This window comes from Atractosteus spatula, chromosome 14, assembly GCF_055471065.1.
Source record: "Atractosteus spatula isolate fAtrSpa1 chromosome 14, fAtrSpa1.hap1, whole genome shotgun sequence".
In the NCBI taxonomy this organism is placed as follows: domain Eukaryota; kingdom Metazoa; phylum Chordata; class Actinopteri; order Semionotiformes; family Lepisosteidae; genus Atractosteus; species Atractosteus spatula.
Genome location: NC_142719.1, coordinates 15,561,823 through 15,580,339, shown reverse-complemented (window position 1 = coordinate 15,580,339; position 18,517 = coordinate 15,561,823). Strand labels below are relative to the sequence as shown.

The window sequence follows — 18,517 nt, the reverse complement described above, 5'->3', positions numbered from 1 at the left end:
GCCTTAAAAGAATTATTGTTTATTATTAACTTGTGGCAGTGATTCTGAGTTATCAGTGACTATTTTGGTTTTTTCCTTAAGCCAGGTTCTTAATCGCAGGGAAATTTATTTCTTTGTGAGCCATACTCTTGTATTTGCTTTCAGCCCTTCAAAACGTGGTATGGGGTTTGTAATTGCTATCAGCCCAGTTTCAGAACTTCCCTTATTCAGGTGCAAAGGAAAAAAAAACAAACACTGTGGGTGGTGTTGGCCACATTATTTTCACTTGTGTTTGTGTCTCATAAAGTGATCACCTATTTTCTTTTAAGAACATGAGAAAGGTCTGTAAATGATAGGGAGCTTCTTGTTTTTAGTCAGAAATAAGGAAGCATATTAGCAGGTTGATGAGAGACTGTATCAACTTCTGTTGGAAGTAAAGTTGTTGAAAATAAACTTAAGTTGCGGTAGTTGTGAAATCCCAAAGCCTGGGTGCAGAACAAAGGCTACATCAGCAAGCAGGTAAGTTACGGGTACTGATTAGCAGCAATGATTTAGCGCCCAACTGGAACAAAAACCAGCGGACACAGAGATAATCCAAGTCGAGGATGGACCCCCAACAGGTCATGAGACTGAGGACAACATCTCATTCCCCTCAGCATTCTGAGGAATATGTGTCAGGCAATGATCTCAGTCTTCTGTGCACCTACTGCCGTCTTATAACGTGTATGTGAGCCACACGTGTGACTTCTGCAGAGGTGAGATAAGTCCCATATCAGGAGGTGCATGTCTGAAGACAACGAGCATCTAGTGTAATGACCCCTGCATTACACTGTCTAGAAAGAATGAGGCAGAGATTGGGAATGTGTGGGGAACTAGAGGTGAGACAGAATATTTCTTGAGGGTGTCATGTCCACATTAGTATATCATCTTGGCATGTTCAGCATGGGGTACGTCTGCATGCAAACATAAGTGGGTACACATATGAGTGCACATAAAGCTATCAGATGTTTATTTCCATGATTGTTTCGAACGTCCCTTATCTTTGGCATACTCGCTTTTAATCTCCTTCGTGTCTTATGTGAATGAGTGCCTGAATCGGCAGTTGGCTGGACAGGCAGCAAAAGGAAGTGCTGAATTCATCCCAAGAAAACAAGAAATTAACGAGAGGAAGGCCTTCCTCTTTGAGGTGGTAAATGGGTGACATTTTAACCATTCAGGTGGAATCGGACTTTTTGTGAATCACTTTATGAGTTGGTCTTGTTATCTGACATTTGGTTGACATTTAGACCAAATTGAAAACTTGATGGTTTTGGGTCATAGTGGGGGAGGACTCCCCTTTTGAATGCTCCCCTTTTGAAGTGGGCACTCAAAGTGAAGGAAGGAGTGTGACCACTTGTAACCTGATGTAGTACAGTGCACATGATAATATAGTGCAGAGCCACAGATAAAAGTTTCAGCTACTTGGTGTAATTTTTCTTCTCTTTTGAGCAGCTGTATCACATAATATAAAAGTAAATATATCATAAAAGTAATATATCATTCATGAATTACTTTCATATGAATGGCACGTGAATTACAGGATGCTTGAAAAGCAGGACATTGAGTGCTACAGGCAAGTGCAAATCAAGGTTTTGGCTCATTGGCCAATCTCTCCATCAGTCACCGCCCTGTCACTTCATGGTGGATGTTCTTTTTGCGAGAGGCTTTTCACATCTCTCCACTGTGGACAAGTCATGAATTCTGGCTAATTCCCGATTCTGTGATGTCTGATTGACCAGGTGGTCAAAATTTTTATTTGATCCAGGACTAAGCTTAGCGTGGGTGTATCTTTTTCTCAGAAATAAGATTGTTTTCATCTCTGAACGTAGGCAGCAGTGCGAAGTTAGTGGTCAGGGTACTGCACTCATAACAGGAAAGTTCTAGGTTCAAATTCTGGGTCAGTCTCTGCTAATTTACCCTTGAGCAAGGCCCCTCACTCAGATAACTCCGGTAAAAACATTCAGCTGTACAGTTGCAAGCAGCTTTGGATATAAGCGTCAGGCAGATAACGTAATAGTTGTTTCTTTGGTATTTTGAAAGGTGTCACAGAGGAATTTTGGAAAGCATTTTCCCCAGTAACAAAATTGAGAAGTTACGTGTCAGAATCTGTGTGTGTCACATGTTCGAGTATACATACGAATGAGGCTTATTTTCTTTCGGTGTCTCTTAGCTGAATCTTGATCAGGGATCAGCAATCCAACAGAAGCCTCACTGTCGTGGGTGAGGGGTAGGTGGTGCTGGATATTTTTTTTAAAAAGTCTGGCAGTTCTGATGGTCTTGCTTCCTCTCCCACCAGGTCTGCCCAAGATGGAGGTGTGTAGCGAGTACTATGGGCTGCCTCCTCCGCCAGTGGCGTTCGGCCAGCCGCTGCACCTCTCCCTGGGTGACATCATCGAGCTGACCCGCGCTGAGGCTGACCTCCAGTGGTGGGAGGTAAGGACCGGCTGGAGAGAGGGCAGTTTTCGGCTGTCGTAAGGAATTGACAGCTGGACCTTGTGTCGCCCAGGTGGGGCCTGCAACCCAGTAATAGACAAGAGTGTTCAAGGACAATTGGGATCCTTTGGGACAAAAGGCACCATATAACTGAAGAGAATTAATCCTTGTCATTTCTTTTTTCATAAGCACCATGTGGCTCCTGTTAAGGTTTCAAATTCAAAGTATTATTGTGACTACACAATACTAGTACTTAATCCATATTAGTAACCTTTTGGCAGCACGGCGGCGCAGTGGTTAACACAGCTGTCTCTGAGTGCTGGGGCCCTGGGTTTAATTCCAGACTTGGGGTGCTATCTGCGTGGACTTTGTCGTTCTCTCGTGTTCAAATGGGTTTCCTCTGGGTGCTCCCGTTTCCTCCCACAGTCCAAAGACGTAATGGTAGGTTATCTGGCTTCTGGGAGAACGGGCCCTGTTGTGAGTGTGTGCGTGTCTGTGTTTGTGTGTGTCCACCCTGCGATAGGCTAGCATCCTGTGTACCCTGCCTTAGAAGCGGTTAAAAATGGATGGAGTAACCTTGTCACTCGACAACAGTCGGAAGCACTTGCACTTCCCTTAAGTAATATGATTTACAAGTTCCAGTAATTTGTCTAATTAAATTATGCTTATGTCCCAATGGCAGCACTTAAGAGCTGAAGATTGTGTAAAGGCTACCCCCTGCTGGCCTGATTAATAAACAGTTGAAGTCTGGGGCCCATTAATGTTGGAATGTTTTTTTTATCTGAACCATTGTACCGACGGAATGGGTGGTATAACAAATAAAGCTGCTAAATGAAGTATAATTGCTCTATAACTTGCTTTTCTAATCAGTGTATTTACGAGTCAGTGCTCTCCACATTCACTTCACACTTGGGAGTTTTTGCTCCTTCTGTGAAACCCTGCTTACCCTCCTTGTCTCAACACAGATGGAACTATCTCCCACCATCTGCCAATGTTACTTTCAGTTTTCAGTCCCCTAGAAAAAACGTCTGATATGAATCCGTACTTTAGAGGTATACAATGATCTCTGATGAGCTTTACTTTTTTTTTTGTGCTTTGATATGTTATGTAGAGAATGAATTTATGTTCAATTTGTTAATTGAATTTACAGAGAAGACAAAATAATATATTTTGTAAGCCTCGGGAGGAACTTGAATAGTGTTGTCACCTAATCAAATGGTATTTTCTCCCCACTCCAGGGCAGGAATATCACTACAGGAGTAGTTGCAGGATGGTTTCCGAGCTCTAAAGTCAAGCCCTTCATAGCTGTGAGTAACTGATTCATGAATTGTGTTTGCTGTTTATTAATTATTTGACTCCAGAAAGTTGTCGTATTTCATAATTCATAATAAGACCTAAAGAAGAGGTTAAACAGTTTGCCCTGTGCGCCTGTGTTCTCTGCTAACCCCACAGTTTTGTTTTGTTTCAAACTAGCATATCATCAGTACAGTACTAGAACATAAAGGATACTCCCAGGCTGAAACAGCACACTGTTGGTAATCTGCTAAATAAAAAGTCCAGTTTATCATGCACATTCATACCATTCCTGTTCGCAGTTTCGTTGAAGTTCGATTGAACTTAGTAAGGCATAGAGACACCTTTTGTCATTCATTTTCCTTACCTACCTGCTTCTATTAACTGTTTCAGACTTGTATCAAGTGGTCTCAAAGCAATTTCTCTGCTTTTTACAGAGGCCCATGCCAGACCTGTCCTTTTACCCTTGGTGAGTAGAAATTTCCTTGGAAATGACAACACACTTGCAACGGTAGCATCAAAGCTTGGGCTCTGGGGGGGTTTCCTAGCTCCACTCCTGCTTGAGGCCGACGAGCACAGGGACAAGTCTGGGATGAGAAATCGGAGAAAACGAATCCTCAACGCTCTTGCCATGTGTGTTGGCAGGTACGCGGGCAGCATGGAGCGAGCAGGGGCGGAGTCTGTTCTGATGAGCCGATCTGATGGGACATACCTGGTGCGGCAGCGACAGAAAGACGCGGGGGAGTATGCCATCAGCATCAAGTGAGACCCTCCCCCTCCGTCAGATTTCTTACTGCACGCAATTCCCTGCTAGTTAAGGGTTCAGACCCCAATGGTGTGTTGTTAGAGTGTGCACTGCTCTGTAAAAGAAAGTCTGCAGGGATGTAGGAAAAATAGGAAACCTGTTTTTTTTTACCACTGTCAAAATTCACAAGGTTCTGTATAAAAAGAGGAAGTTCAATATAAATAGAGACCAGCATAAGATTTTATGACTTTTCTATACATTAATAGGTTAATACACACAGGATGCAGGAAAACTTGGGCAATCATCTTTCTGAATGGCCTGATTTGCTGTGATATTCCAAGGGAGTGGAACATTCCCATTTTTTTTTACCTGGAATGGCATCCTGTCTTCTGTGAAGGACATTCCCATCTTTTCTTGGGTGTACCGATACCTTCTCTGCCATTTCTCTTTTGTTGCCGGGCTGTTTGTCCGCTATCCCATTAAAGCACATGCACCTCTCGCACCACTGACTCCCTGCTGTGGCTGCAGTGGTTTCCTGTGAAAGTCGATCTCTTGGACCATTTACAGAACATGCCTGCCGGCTCATTTCCCAACACTGACCAGAACCTCCCCTCTTTTCTCAGGTATAACGTGGAGATTAAACACATCAAGATCACCACAGCCGAGGGCCTTTACCGCATTAATGAGAAGAAGGCATTTAGAGGATTAATAGTAGGTGCTTGTTCTGTCTTCCATTGGCTGCCCTTTGAGCTCCATGATTCTGGCTGAGTTGGTATATAGCCAGCTGAGTCCAGCTGTCAATGTGTTTCCTTTGTTATATATTTTTTTTCAATGCACAAGTAATCCTCAGCACACTACTGCTCTTTGATAACATGTTGATTTGTCAAAATGTTATAAGTGACATTTGCTTGTTACAATGTGTTAAGTTCCAATGCATTGTATAAACACTATGTTAAGTGGCATGCAGTATTGGATTTCTTTACACCATTAAATGAGCTTTATGCTACACTATACCAAATACCATTATAAATTATGGAACTAAATACAGTGATTTGGGGCGGCACAGTGGAGCAGAGGATAGCATTTCTGCCTTGCAGTGCTAAAGTCTTAAGTTCAATTCTGGACCTGAGGTGCTGTTTACATGGAGTTTGCATTGTTACTGCAATGGGTAAAGTTGTCTAGGAAGTGTCTCTAAGAATCTAGATGAATTGTGTAACATCTGGCAGTGTAAACATTTCCAGCTTCAAAGCAAAGAGGATGTAAAGGGGATCATAGCAACCATAATGTTCACCTTGGCTTATGTTAGTCCATTAAGTTCTGGGTAAAAGATTAAGTGTCAATTATCAGTCCAGAAAGACTCCGTATTATATCAGATCAAGACGAGATAGAAGGGGGGAAAAAAGGTCAGACCACAAGAGAAAGAGGAGACAGGAGGAGATGGAACTACAATCTTGGCTAGAGTTCTTTGTTGAAGATCATGCGAGAAGACTATTGAAGCTAAGTATTTGAGTCTTGCTAAGAGATCTTGCTATTCTGTAGCTTTAGGGAACTTGGAACTCTTGAGTGGAGAAACCCTTATTTTAAAACTGCCTCTCCTGCTTAGTGGGTGCATTTCAGTAGGGAAATAGGCTCTCATTACATTTGTGTCATCTGGGTTAGAGAGAGATTTAATCGTAGGTTGTAATCTATTAGTTTAGAAGGCACCTTATGTGCTTCTCTGTAACCATAAGATGAATACTTGGTAGCAGTCTGGGGTTTTCCCTGGTGGTCTAGACGTACGTCTCTGAAACGTCATGTCTGTAAACTTGTCACGTACATAGGGAAATTTGTGTCTTGTATATTTATGTTGTGTGTAGTGTAGTGTTTGCATTGTCACTGTAAATAAATATTTGTTTGCCAAGTGTGCCTGAATTCTTCTCTGAACTCTTTTCACCAAAGTTATGCCAGAGAATAAAGAATTCACGTGCCTCTAATTATACCAACCGCTTGGGTACTGTATAATCTTGGAGAAATCCTTACAATCATTACCGATTGGTCAATTCCCGTTATTCTCTAATTTTTGTACCCTCCCCATTTGTTATAGTATGTTCTCCCTAAGTCTTTGTGGGTTTTCTCCCATAGTCCAAAACATATACTGGCAGATTAATTGGCTTCTGGGAAAATTGGCCCTGGAGTGAGCGTATGTGTCTGTCCTGTGATGGACAGGCATCCTGTCCAGGCTTGTGTAGCCTGCCTTGTGCTTGTTGCTTGTTGGGATTGGTTCCAACTCAACCACAACCCCGAATTGGAAAAAGCGGTTAGAAAATGGGTGGATTGATACAGTGATTTCATTGTGAGACTTGTTCCTATATACAGTATACAGTATGTCACACCAGGTATTGTACTGTAGGTCACATTGCAAATTGGGCTCAGATCATTTCAATCGCCTGTGTGCAGTCCTGTTGTGGAACCTGGCATGGCCCATGCTGGTCAGGTTAACTCAATGGAGTGGTGCTAATTTTCAAGAGAACAGCTTTCTCAGGACTTCAGGCTTGGAATTGCAGATCTAGAGCTTTGTCTTCTTTTCCAACAGGAACTGGTGGAGTTCTATAAGCACAACTCGCTGAAGGAGTACTTTAAGAACCTGGATACCACCTTACAATTTCCCTTCCAGGAACCTGAGCAGAGCTGTGTCAGGCCCTCTCCAGGTGGGTCCCTGTCCTCCTCCACCCCCACTTCCTTCCTCCCTGCTAGGCCCTCTTGTCTCAGAAGATTCCAGGAAATGGATGGAATAAACCCCTCACCATTGCACAGCAGCTCGAGGCACTCCTGGTTGTGCTGGTTCTTGTCCTGAGAGCTCGATATTTTGTGCTCTGTACCCATTTCTGAGAGAAATTGCCCTGATGTGCACAGATGAAAGAAATCCTTATTTTTGTGTTTCATCAGTACAGTTTGCGATGTGCTGTATTGTATTTAAATATACTGTACACCTATATATAGATATTTATCTTAGTAAATCTGTGTAAATAAGGAGTGTGGATTTTTGCTGCAACGTGTATTGAGAATCACGTGTTCTGTGCACTGTGAATTAAGTAGTCACATAGCTTATTTTGCATTCAGTGCCATGTGTTGTGTGCACATGTATTTTGTGTGTATTCTGTTGTGAGCACACCATGTTCGAAGTGTCACTGTGCCATTACAAGTGCTACATGTTGTATGCTCTTCGTGGATTAAGTACACATTGTGGGTTCCACCCTTGTGCTGTGTGTTTCAGGTGGCAGTGTGAAGTACTTCGGCACTGCCAGAGCCCGTTATGACTTCTCAGCACGGGACCGTACTGAGCTGTCTCTGAGGGAGGGAGACATTATCAAGATCATCTCCAAGAAAGCACCCAGTGGCTGGTGGAAAGGAGAGGTGTACGGACGGGTAAGAATGACCACTCTTGACTTTATTTCTTCCTTTTGTCATTCACTTTCTTCCTGTATTTCCCTCTTCCTTGTTCTTGTTCTTTACCTTTTCTTCTTTCGAAATCCTGTTTCTTGACAAGAGACCAAAACTTAACACAAAGGAGGATGGCCACGGCAGCAGTAACAGACTTTAATTTTTTTTTTCTTCACTCAGGTTGGCCTGTTCCCAGCCAACTACGTAGAGGAGGATTACTCCGACTATTGCTGACAGACAGGCGTCGTTGACATTCCTGACAACCTGAGATAAAGTGCAGATGGGTGGCCGATCCAGGGGCACGCTGACTCTTCATATAAGCACTGAGTGGACCCACACTGGGGGTGGGACTGGGGGGAGGGGAGGGGGCAGTATGGGCCTTGACTCCCAGCATCGCCCACCAGTGGAGCCGCACAGCCACACTGTACCCCGGGCATTCCCCAGCCTCTTATTTATTCGATTTTCTTTTTGTTTTGTCTTTCGAGAAAAGCCCAGACCCTGCGCCCTTCATGGGGGGACTTTTCGATGGTCTTATTTTAGCCTTTCTATTTGGTTGGCTTTGTTTCTCATTGCCTTCCCATCCTGCTTGGCTGTGGCGGTGATTGTAGTACCACAATTCTGCTGGCATCCTGATGAGAAAATGATCCTAGTGCTACCGTAAATAAAACAGTGGACTTCAAAGCTGGTGCTAAACCTTTAAGTAGTTTGGGCAAATCTCTGCCTTCACTAGAGCTGCCACCTGCAGCTTTTCTGATCAATAGCAACTCTGGTGACGCAACAGTGAATTTCATAAGCAAGCATGTGTAGAAAGCTGTGAAGAGTGCTGCCCCAGTGATGACGAAGGAGGAGCTACCTGCAACTTCTTCTTTTTTGCCCCAGTTGAGGAAATGTGGCTGCTGTCAGCGTTTTCCAGTTACGACTGTGACTTATGGGAACAGTTTTTGCTTGAAACTTCAGGGAACTGTCAGATTTCTGCCTGCTCAGGAAAAGCAGGGGCAGGTCACGTAGCGTGGGAAATTCATTGCTCATCTCCTCTCTTATTGTTAGTCTGATTTCCAGAAGACTGTTCTGTGTTGCCAAATTTGTGCTAAGTTTCTTGATATACCATTTGAAAAAAATAATGCACACGTATAGTGAATGTAATGTCCTTATTGAATAAACGATGCATTTGTTTTCCCCTTATATTTATTTAAAGGTCTGTGATTGATAGGAACAGTATATGTAGCACTCATTAATCAGGTTGTGTTACAGGAGCAGATTTTTAAATTCTGATATTTAAGATGATAAATTTGGCACAGCTTCCTGCAACTCCTTTACCAGTTGTCCGGAAAACATATTTCACTATATTTCTAGAAATATAATGCCAGATGTTTCAATCAGCTTCCATGTCCAAAGTTCCTGTGAACCATGAGGCCAGCCTGTATTTACAAGAGCGTTCAGAAGAACCCAGGCTTGTGTGGAAAACAGGCCAGAGCTGCATTTGGGTTCATCTTCACTTTCTTTTCAGTGGGCTATGTGCTTACCACTTTTCACATAGAGAAATGGATGGGGTTCCCAAACCTGTTCCTGGGAAACCCCCCTCCCCCCCCACGCTTTCTGATGTTTGTTCCAGTGATGTTTCCACAACTGAACTTGTTTTTGATTCCTAAACATGTTGAGAGGCTGCTTTGTAACAAAGATACCTACCTTTTGAGTAAAAAAAAAAGTGCAGTTTCCAGTTAAGCAGTTTGTTAGCTAAAGGTGGGGTTAGGAACCCCTGAGATATGGAATAGTTCCAGAGTCTACAGCCCTGATTCTAGCAAGATGTACTTCTGCAGGTTTTATAATACAGTAGGTAAAGTCCATACTCCAACACAGCGTTTCATTGGGATGGAGCTCATCCTTACTTTTGTGATTCCTGTAGCGTTGAATAGACTAAGTAACCCACGTTGTGATGCTGGTCCCCACTTATACAGCTGAGGTGAAGTACCTCACTTTAGGGGTACAAGAGCAGTGTCTGCAATACAGACCTGAACCCAACCTGTCAATTATAAGTCCAGAAGCTTACCCAGTACTCCTATGCAGGTTTTATAGGTAGACTTAAAATCTCAAAACCATGTTAATGCTTTCTAATTAAGATATTCAGAGCTCAGCTGGAACAAAACCACTAAAGAACACTGCCCAGCACATCAGACAAACCAAGTTCATAAAGACCATGTTGTATATAAATACCAGATTTTATTTTTAAAACAATATCAAAACAAAATATTTAGCAGAACAAAGGTATGATGTTTAAACAATTTACTTCCTAATCATTAACAATGAAAAAAATGTATCTTTGCTGCTTCAATACAAACTTGCACGTTCAGAAAGGGTTTACATCTGCGAGTTCAGCAAGGACTGAGGAATTTTACAATCCCTAAAGCAATTTTTGGCTCAGTATGACTACTGGTAATACAGCTCCAGGTTCATTCCATCATGGATTTCATCTGTTTAAAAAAGCAAAATTAAGGAAAAAAAGCACATTATGCCACTGATGGGGCTCTGCTGCTTACACGCTTAGAACCAAAACACTACTACTATAACAGAATGGAGGCTGAATCACAGGCTGCACAATAGATCAAAGGAAAAAGCTGATAAGTCTTTGCAAATCCCCAGTCATGTTTTGCAACTAAATTAGTTTCATGTACAGTAAGTATTCACAACCTGCAACAGAAACTGTTAATCAACCTGTCAAATCCAAAGGTTGTTAAATAACCTTACTGAACATTTTCTCATCCCAGAGCCTGGCACTCAGGAGTCTCGATTGGGATTCTCTGGACAATTAATTTAAGACACAAGGTGCCAATGCTGATGTCTGAAATCGCAGATGTGAGCAAGCTTCACAAAACTGACATGGTCACTTGCAGTTTGTGCTGCAAGTTGGGCTGAAGTTTTACAAGTTCCTGGTTTCCTAGGATCTCCTGCTCACCAGTCTAAACAGCCTGCGTTAGTTAAGCAAGCAAAAGCACCTCTAGGCTTTCAGCAGACCTTTCAAAATGCAAGAACCCAGCCTGCCCTGCCTGCAAAACACTCACTCGATGAAACCAATCAATTCCATAACAGTTACTTCGCAAGTGATTGCAATGGGATACATAATAGTTTTGCCACTTTTATTGCAGAAATTCATCACCAAATGCTGATGCCAGCTGTATGTATTTAGTTCAGCAAACTGGACCAATGGATTATGCCAGCAGCCATATCATCCTGCAACTCACAACTGGCAAACCACTAAAGCTAAGCAGGTGTGAGCCTGGTCAGTACCTGGATGGGAAACTAGGGTTGCTGCTGGAAGAGGTAATAGAGGGGCCAGCAGGGTGCACTCACCCTGCAGTCTGTGAGGGTCTTAATTTCCCCAGTATAGCGACGTGGACACTGTAATGTAAAAAGACACCATCCTTCGGATGGGACGTAAAACTGAGGTACTGACTCGGTGGTCATTAAAAATCCCACGGCGTGTCTCGAAAAGTTTAGTGGTGTTACCCTGGCGTCCTGGCCAGAATTCCTCCTTTACCAATCATGGTCTCCTCCCCACTGAGAGCTGGTGTGTGGTAAGTGTACTGACACACTATAGCTGCTGTCACATCATCCAGGTGGGGCTGCACACTGGTGGTGGTGGTGGTGGTGGTGGTGGTGGAGGGGAGTCCCCAGTACTCAAACACTAAGTGGAGTGTCCAGAAAAGTGCAAGGAATTATTCAGAACAGGGAGGCTCATCTTAAGCCTGATTGATATACCTTTACTGCTATATACACTCAAACCAAACGATTACAAAAAAAGGATACAGTCTCCTAAAGATACATGGTCCTTGAATATAGTGTACCTGGAATGACACAGAATTTAAGAGACGGGATTAAAAATGTTTTCAGTTGTGAAACAAAGCATTGAAAATGCTGCTGGGTAAAAAATAAAAGACATGCTTCAAAACATTTAATATGCTTCTTACACTAAATGAAAGAAAGCTAACATTCTTTCACATGTCTTGGACATTCCAAGCATATTGATGGGGAACAAAGGCATAAGGTGTTCGCAACTAATCTGTTATCTTTACAGGTTTCTCCAAAATCCCATGCTGAAGTCCCCTGTGACAGAATGACCCGTTTTGTCTGCAGAAAGGAAAATGAATTACTTGTCAATTTACCAATCTAGACCACTTTATCCTTCAGATACACACAGAAATGCCCTAAAGGTACACATTAAAACAGCTTTTTGGAGTTCGGTATTCAAAGCATCCTCACCATTTCTTCAAGACGATTTTATCCCACCTGGTACCAGTCTGAGCAGCTATCAACTTCTTCAAGTCTCCGATCGTGTCGTCAGGGCTGGGCGCAGGAGTTAAGTGGAAACTTCAGAACTGGACACAAAGCCTCATCTGAATAAGCTTTTTAGTCAAACCTCTAGAAAAACATACTCTAAAAATAGTGACCAGCAAATATAACAGTTGGAAGAGGAAAAGTTGGTTGAAGGAAAATAGATTGGTTTCATTAACCAAAGAGGAAAGAACAACATCAAGACTGAAGCGGTAACTAAAAATAAAACTTTCTTTAGATAGATCACATATATTATTGTATTCCAGGTGAGGAAGCTAGCTTTTACTGAACGGCGTTAGGACACCGAGCTTTCACAGTGGAGGCACAAATGGTGCAGTCAGCGTTTGTTTTGAGTTTTGAGACCCTTGTTTTAACGCAATTACTGCCATCAAGGATACTTGCACTTCACCCTGACCTTCTTGCCCAGACGGTCGTTACACACCACTTCAATCATTGCGAGACCGGAACCTGGAAATAAAGACGCAGAGCGCTTACAGTCGCAGCTGGGATCATGGCACAGACACGCTTGTAGTTCCTACAGCTACACGAATGTTATTTGCCGACACAACTCTTCTTGTGCCGCAATGCCAATCCCTATGAGAATGAAACTGCTGCAGAATCATGCACGATCTAATCACCCCCTCCTCAACGCTCTCTGAATTAGAGACAACATTAATTTACCTGCACGTTTATTTACTTTACGGCACAGTGCTTAAAGTCTTAAATGAGACTTTCCTTAGCTATGGAATGCCCTGAACACACTGTAAAATGACAGCACTTTGTAAAGATCGCGATAAAATAGATCTACCTTTTGTTTCAACTAATCCACTTTAAATACACTTCTCTTCGCCCCTTGAAAAAAATAACAGAATACCATACCAACACTGACAGGAAGGATACCCGCTCTAAAACGGAAAAGGAAAGGACATTAACCAATGATAGACTACATTCAGAATCTGACAGATGTAAATTTTAGCCAATCCCTGTGTTCGTTTAATCCTGAAAGGCGGGGATTTGATCATATTAATTTTCTGCCGTAAAGTGTATTAGATTAACGTGAATAACATCTCGTTTTGCGGGTAAAATGCAACTAACGCCATTTTGGCTCCGTCATGTAACATCCATCAGATTCTAAAATGTATCGAGTTGGAAGCCAACATGGCGGACACACAGACACAGCTTCACTTTAGTGTCTTTCTCTTAAAAACCTTCATGTCCATAACTACATTTTCGGCAATATTGTTATTTTCAAAATCAGATAAAGACCGCGACATACAACTATTATTAATTGATTTTATTAGTGTTTAGATAAATTAACTAATTGTAAAAAGCAAGCCGTAGAAATTGCATATTAGAGGCAATACACCAGTAGATATGAACCGCCACCACCAGTTATTTGCAATGCGAACAACACAATGCAGTAGTTTTTTTTTTGTAGTTTGTATTCATTGCGGACGCGGGCTTTTTTTTTCTGGGAGACCAAATAGTGACGGCCCTTACTGGCCCCGACTATTCGTGTTGTCGAATAGGGTGGTAGGAAAAGCTGCCCGTCACTTTCGAGGCGGCCAGTTATAAAAGTAGTTTGTGTGAGAGGAGGGGGAGTTGGCCTCTGGTGTGCGCAGAGAAAATGGCAGACGACGAGAATTTACCTGCGGGGTGGGAGAAGCGAATGAGCCGCAGTTCAGGTAAATGAAACCCAGGCTCACCGAGATTATAATAACAAAGGGGCAGAAATCTTTTTGGTTGTTTTTTTTAACCCTGGGCGCTCCCAAATTGTAAACTTTTTTTATTTATTAAAACAAGTCCGTTATGCGCTAGCATTCGGATCCTGAAGAGCAGACTCTGATCACAATTATAATTTTTAAGTAATGCTGCAAATAATGGTCTTCTAATTTGCAAAATGTTTGTTCACACGCACTGTGGGGTGCAGGAGATAGTTTCGCGATTTGAATGCGTTGCGAGTGAGTTGCTTAGAAAGCAACGGTGCAGAGCTGCTTTTTTGCGCCTTTGCTGAAAAAGGGTTCAAAATTGTGCCAAGCCGTCGTTGACAGGGAAATGCGCGTCTGTGGTGTAGAACAAGGCGTTTTGCGTTTAAGCACATTTTTAAAATGAAAACATAAGAAAAGGGAAACGTTTTGAAAACGGGGAGGAGGGGGGCGGGGGGTTATAAATCGCCCAAAACGCCCACTCCTTCAAACGTCCAGGCCCGGTCAATCTCCTGTCCCGTATTTTTTCGTAATAAACAGGCTCATGAGATCGATTCGAAGGTTTGTTGACGGAAATGACCTTCCGTCGGGCGCAGCACATCCTTCGGTTTCTGTGTTTGTTTTGACGGATTCGTCTTCTGCGTCACGGCAGCAATGGACGTGCGGGATACTGCCTCTTGCAAGGAAGCCCTGGCTTCCAGACAGACCAGTCACCTGCTTTCCGAATTGGAGAGACAAACTCAGTGTGATCAAAATACAGTGTGAGGAAGAGGACATCACTCGGTCCATTACCTATGAATCCTCTTGACTGGGAGCTCGTTACTGATGTGTACAGTACACTTACACGCTGTCGTTGTGTTAGGGCGCTCTAGAAGCTTTTAATTTTTATAAAGCTGTATGGGAGTGTGTTCAATGCTTGGAATGCCCTTTATGAAAATTATTTCTTCCTTTTTTTTATGAGGCTGTCCTCATCTCTTTTTTTTTTAGTAGTCTTATTTTCATTGGTTTCAGGCTTCTAGCTCACTCCTGATGCTCTCTCTCCCCCCCCCTGCAGGTCGGGTGTATTACTTCAATCACATCACCAACGCCAGCCAATGGGAGAGGCCCACTGGGGCCGGGGATGGCAAGGGGGAGCCCGAGAAGGTGCGCTGCTCCCACCTGCTGGTCAAGCACAACCAGTCTCGCCGACCGTCGTCGTGGCGACAGGAGACCGTCACCCGGACGAAGGAGGAGGCCCTGGAACTCATACACCGTGAGCAGCCCAGGCCCGAGACTCGGGGCCCTCTCCGCCTCTGAGCACGTGCACGCTCAGCTCTTGAGTCCTGCACACAGCAAAACTGACTCCTGTCCTGAGCCCCGCTGCGTTAGAATATGGCCATAAGAACAGTTACAAACGAGGGGGGGAGAGCATTCAGCACATCTAGCTAGCTTGATTGTCAGTAGCCAGTAATCCATGGATCTCAGCCAGCAGTTTCTTGCAAGAAGCCAAGAAGAATTGACTTCAACAGCATGGCAGGGCAGCTTGTTCCATACTCCCACCACCCTTTGAGTAAAGAAGTGCCTCCTGTTCTTGGTTTTGTGTGCACTTCCCCTGGTTCGGGTTTCGCTGTTCAATGTGAAAGGCACCGCTGGGCTGACTTTGTTGATGCCTTTGAAGATTTTGAAAATCTGTATTGTTCCTTTTTGGTCTTCTCTGAAGACCTCAAAAGGTTCAGTTCCTTCAGCCCGTCAGTGTAGGACGTTTCCTTAATCCCTGGAATAGATTTGGTTGCTCTTCTTCTGATACCTTCTGCAGTTTATCTTCTAGAGGAAGCCATCCTAGTAGAATTACCAGGAATAGAGTGCAAGACTGTGACAAATCACTGGGCACATAAAAGAGGAGGCACAGGCATATCAATATTTGGCAACATCTAGGTCAAAGAGTTCAAGTGAGCATTTAGTAAGTTGAGTGTTCTTAACTCTTCAGCTCTTACTTATGTCTCCTGAAATCACGTTTTTACTTGCAAATAAAACGCCGCTGCTCCGTAGTCATGTACCGTTTTGAGGATGTCGGCGTTTGTAAGGGGGTCGCTCTGCTTTTCCTCTCCTTTCTCTGGGCCCTCGGGCCCCCTCTTAGTCTTACTCTCTCCCTCTCTTTCTCCTTTCCCAGAGTACATCGAGAAGATCAAGTCCGGGGAGGAGGAGTTCGAGAGCCTGGCGTCCCAGTTCAGCGACTGCAGCTCGGCACGCAATGGCGGAGACCTGGGCACGTTCGGCCGAGGTGAGTCCCTGTCTGTCGCTGTCCCCCGGCTCCACGGCTCACGGCAGAGGTTCAGTGAGAAGTGAAACTGTGACGCTGGATCATGATCCCTCTTCGGTCTTTTAGGACCAAGGACTTCTCTGTGCTTCTCTGTAAGGACCGTTGTGCTCACAGTCAGTCTGTGCAGGATCGTGTGAAGGCTAATTCCTTCTTCAGGCTTGACGGCCAAAACATTTTCCTCTTTCTGTTTTTCAGGGCGGAATTAAGCTCTACTTGTCCCTTTGCAGCCAGAGCAAGCTGACGTAGCTCCCCGCTCGGTCATCTATATAGAGATGTTACTTTGTAATGACAATCGCATTTTCAAGTGTGCTTTTGGCCCGAGAAGGAGGTGGGGATGATCAGTAACTTGAGTACGGTGGAGAGCAGGTGATGCCGGTGCCTATTTGGGCAGGAAGTGTTGAGCTCGTGTAATCGGCCTTCCTCCGTTTTCTTCAGCTGGCCGACTGGCATGCCGCGCTGTTAATGAGATCAACGAAGAACCCCCAAAAATAGAGATCCAGAATTAGGAATGACGTATATCTTTTTTTTCTAAAAAAAAATTTCTCTCCCCTGCAATTGCAGGCCAGATGCAGAAGCCGTTTGAGGACGCCTCCTTCGCACTGAAAGTGGGCGACATGAGCGGGCCGGTGTTCACGGACTCGGGGGTCCACATCATCCTGCGTACGGGATGAGACCACTCCCCTACCCCTCTCCCCCTCACCAAATATAACAACCACAACCGACACCACCTCTCTCCCCCGTCTCCCCCTTCCCCTCTCCCTCCCACCTGACCTGGGTAAAATAAGAATGGATAAAAAAATACAACGAAGCAGCACACGCTCCCTATCCCCGATTCCCTCCCCCTCCCCCCCCACCCTCAAAGAAAAAAAAACCCTTCCCATATCTGCTGCTTCTGACATCATTTTCACACTGTTTGTTTACTGCTGAGCTGCTCAGCATGGCCAACCCCTCCCCCCCCTTCCCTTTCCTGCAGTGTGTGGGCTCAAGAACCTGCAACCGGATCAAACCCAGAGGAGTGTGGGATTATGGGAGCATCCGCCCGCAGATGAAGAACGTGTGGGTCCTGGGGTGTCTCTTAAGGCACAACTGTGTGGTGTCCGTGCCCTTATGTGTCTGCATCCTTATGCCCTCTGTCTAAGGAGTAACTTGTTCCGAGTGCCTGTGTTTAAGCACCTGTCATGCTTCTTGACCATTTGCGGCAGGGGTCTCCAGCCTGGGCCTTTGAGAGCCTGGATCCAGTATGCCTGATGGGTTGTTCTGAATTGCCTTTTCGGGAGGGGTGGGGACACTAGATCAGAGAACATTTAATGATGGAAACTCTGGTCCTTGGAGGCTGACGAGTATTAAGGTATTCAGATCATCTTGGGATTCCTTAGTTGAAGAGAATGATCTGGTTTCAATCAAATTGGTCCAAGTATTTTGAAACTGAGGATTGAAAAGGTTACCTATAATATCCTGTATCGTAGGTAAATAGCTTCTGTAGAACTGGGCCTCTCCTGGACCAGAGCTGGAGACCCCTGACTCATGGATTTCTTTTCTTTTGTTTTAAAGCTTAGGTGCTACCACCAGTGAAGTGTTCCAGGTTTATAACGCAGATCCTAGTTGTCATCCAATTAAATCGTTGTTTAAACCTGGAATTAGCAGTGCTGGGTACCATTTAATCCTGTTTAAATAATTCATATTTCTTCTATACTTCTTTTATAAAGTGCATAGGAGAAAAAAATAGAAAGGATAGAAACTGAAAGAAATTTAAGCTGGCTTCATACAACAAGTGCTTGAAAATATCTGACTACAACTTGGAGATTTAGAAAAAATGGCACTAGATTTTAAGAAATACTCAGTAGCTGTTGATGGAACAAGGCTGCTTTCATAATACCTAAAGAAGTGTAACAGAGGGGAAATGATTTTTACAGAAAGGTTATATGCAGCTATTTTTTGTGTTTAAGATAAGGGGGGTTGTCTGTCACTGCATTGTCATTTTAATGTCAGGGATCAGAAATTGTGTCCTAGGACTACATTACCCAGCATGCACGCAGAAGATAGCAAAATATCCTTCACGGTTGTTTGGCATGACCATTAAAATGACTTTTAATCACAGCTCCGGAGTTTATTTTTAAGGTTTTTAGCTTAACTTATTTATATAACTTTATCACCAGTTATAAAAGATCAGAGGATGAAATTGGACACCAAAAAATACCACAGACAGTGCCTTTATAGGTTAAATCCCTTTACAATCCCTGGGACAGTGTCTGTGTCAGGTCTAAGAAAAAGTGCTTT

General features: G+C 43.7%; 3 protein-coding genes across 4 annotated transcripts in view; 2 read left to right on the top strand and 1 right to left on the bottom strand.

Annotated features, from left to right (window-relative positions):
- vav1 (vav guanine nucleotide exchange factor 1) overlaps window positions 1–9,091 on the top strand; it is a 48,119-nt gene extending 39,028 nt beyond the window's left edge. The window contains exons 20-27 of the mRNA XM_088932313.1: window positions 2,315–2,451; window positions 3,690–3,758; window positions 4,182–4,213; window positions 4,390–4,506; window positions 5,113–5,200; window positions 7,062–7,176; window positions 7,743–7,894; window positions 8,090–9,091. Of these exons, the coding sequence (XP_088788439.1) occupies window positions 2,315–2,451; window positions 3,690–3,758; window positions 4,182–4,213; window positions 4,390–4,506; window positions 5,113–5,200; window positions 7,062–7,176; window positions 7,743–7,894; window positions 8,090–8,143 (764 nt within the window). The 3' untranslated portion in view covers window positions 8,144–9,091. The remainder of the gene's footprint in view (window positions 1–2,314; window positions 2,452–3,689; window positions 3,759–4,181; window positions 4,214–4,389; window positions 4,507–5,112; window positions 5,201–7,061; window positions 7,177–7,742; window positions 7,895–8,089) is intronic.
- A 1,011-nt stretch (window positions 9,092–10,102) lies between these two features.
- Window positions 10,103–13,150, bottom strand: ubl5 (ubiquitin like protein 5). Of its 2 annotated transcripts, none has more exons than XM_088932314.1 (5): window positions 13,044–13,150; window positions 12,634–12,703; window positions 12,164–12,247; window positions 11,711–11,748; window positions 10,103–10,377 (listed from the first exon to the last, which is right to left on the bottom strand). In XM_088932314.1, exons 2-5 carry the CDS (start codon window positions 12,687–12,689, stop codon window positions 10,334–10,336), a joined length of 222 nt encoding a protein of 73 aa, XP_088788440.1. In that variant the 5' UTR covers window positions 12,690–12,703; window positions 13,044–13,150; the 3' UTR covers window positions 10,103–10,333. The 2 variants fall into 2 exon arrangements, with proteins under 2 accessions (XP_088788440.1, XP_088788441.1); XM_088932315.1 differs by having other exon boundaries at window positions 13,115–13,142.
- Window positions 13,151–13,630: 480 nt separating this feature from the next.
- On the top strand, window positions 13,631–18,337 carry pin1 (peptidylprolyl cis/trans isomerase, NIMA-interacting 1). Its single transcript, XM_088932312.1, has 4 exons — window positions 13,631–13,920; window positions 14,996–15,193; window positions 16,091–16,201; window positions 16,802–18,337. The coding sequence occupies exons 1-4, from the start codon at window positions 13,863–13,865 to the stop codon at window positions 16,909–16,911; spliced, it is 477 nt and encodes a 158-aa protein (XP_088788438.1). The 5' UTR covers window positions 13,631–13,862; the 3' UTR covers window positions 16,912–18,337.
- Window positions 18,338–18,517: the final 180 nt, after the last annotated feature.

Excerpts from the sequence above, each read along its gene's own strand:
- pin1 (XM_088932312.1), top strand. The coding sequence starts at position 13,863 with ATGGCAGACGACGAGAATTTACCTGCGGGGTGGGAGAAGCGAATGAGC. Across the intron at positions 13,921-14,995 it reads GCGAATGAGCCGCAGTTCAG|GTCGGGTGTATTACTTCAAT; the intron begins GTAAATGAAACC and ends CCCCCCCTGCAG. Across the intron at positions 15,194-16,090 it reads GGCCCTGGAACTCATACACC|AGTACATCGAGAAGATCAAG; the intron begins GTGAGCAGCCCA and ends CTCCTTTCCCAG.
- ubl5 (XM_088932314.1), bottom strand. The coding sequence starts at position 12,689 with ATGATTGAAGTGGTGTGTAACGACCGTCTGGGCAAGAAGGTCAGGGTG. Across the intron at positions 11,749-12,163 it reads AAAATCGTCTTGAAGAAATG|GTACACTATATTCAAGGACC; the intron begins GTGAGGATGCTT and ends GTGTCATTCCAG. Across the intron at positions 10,378-11,710 it reads CCATGTATCTTTAGGAGACT|ATGAAATCCATGATGGAATG; the intron begins GTATCCTTTTTT and ends TTTTTTAAACAG.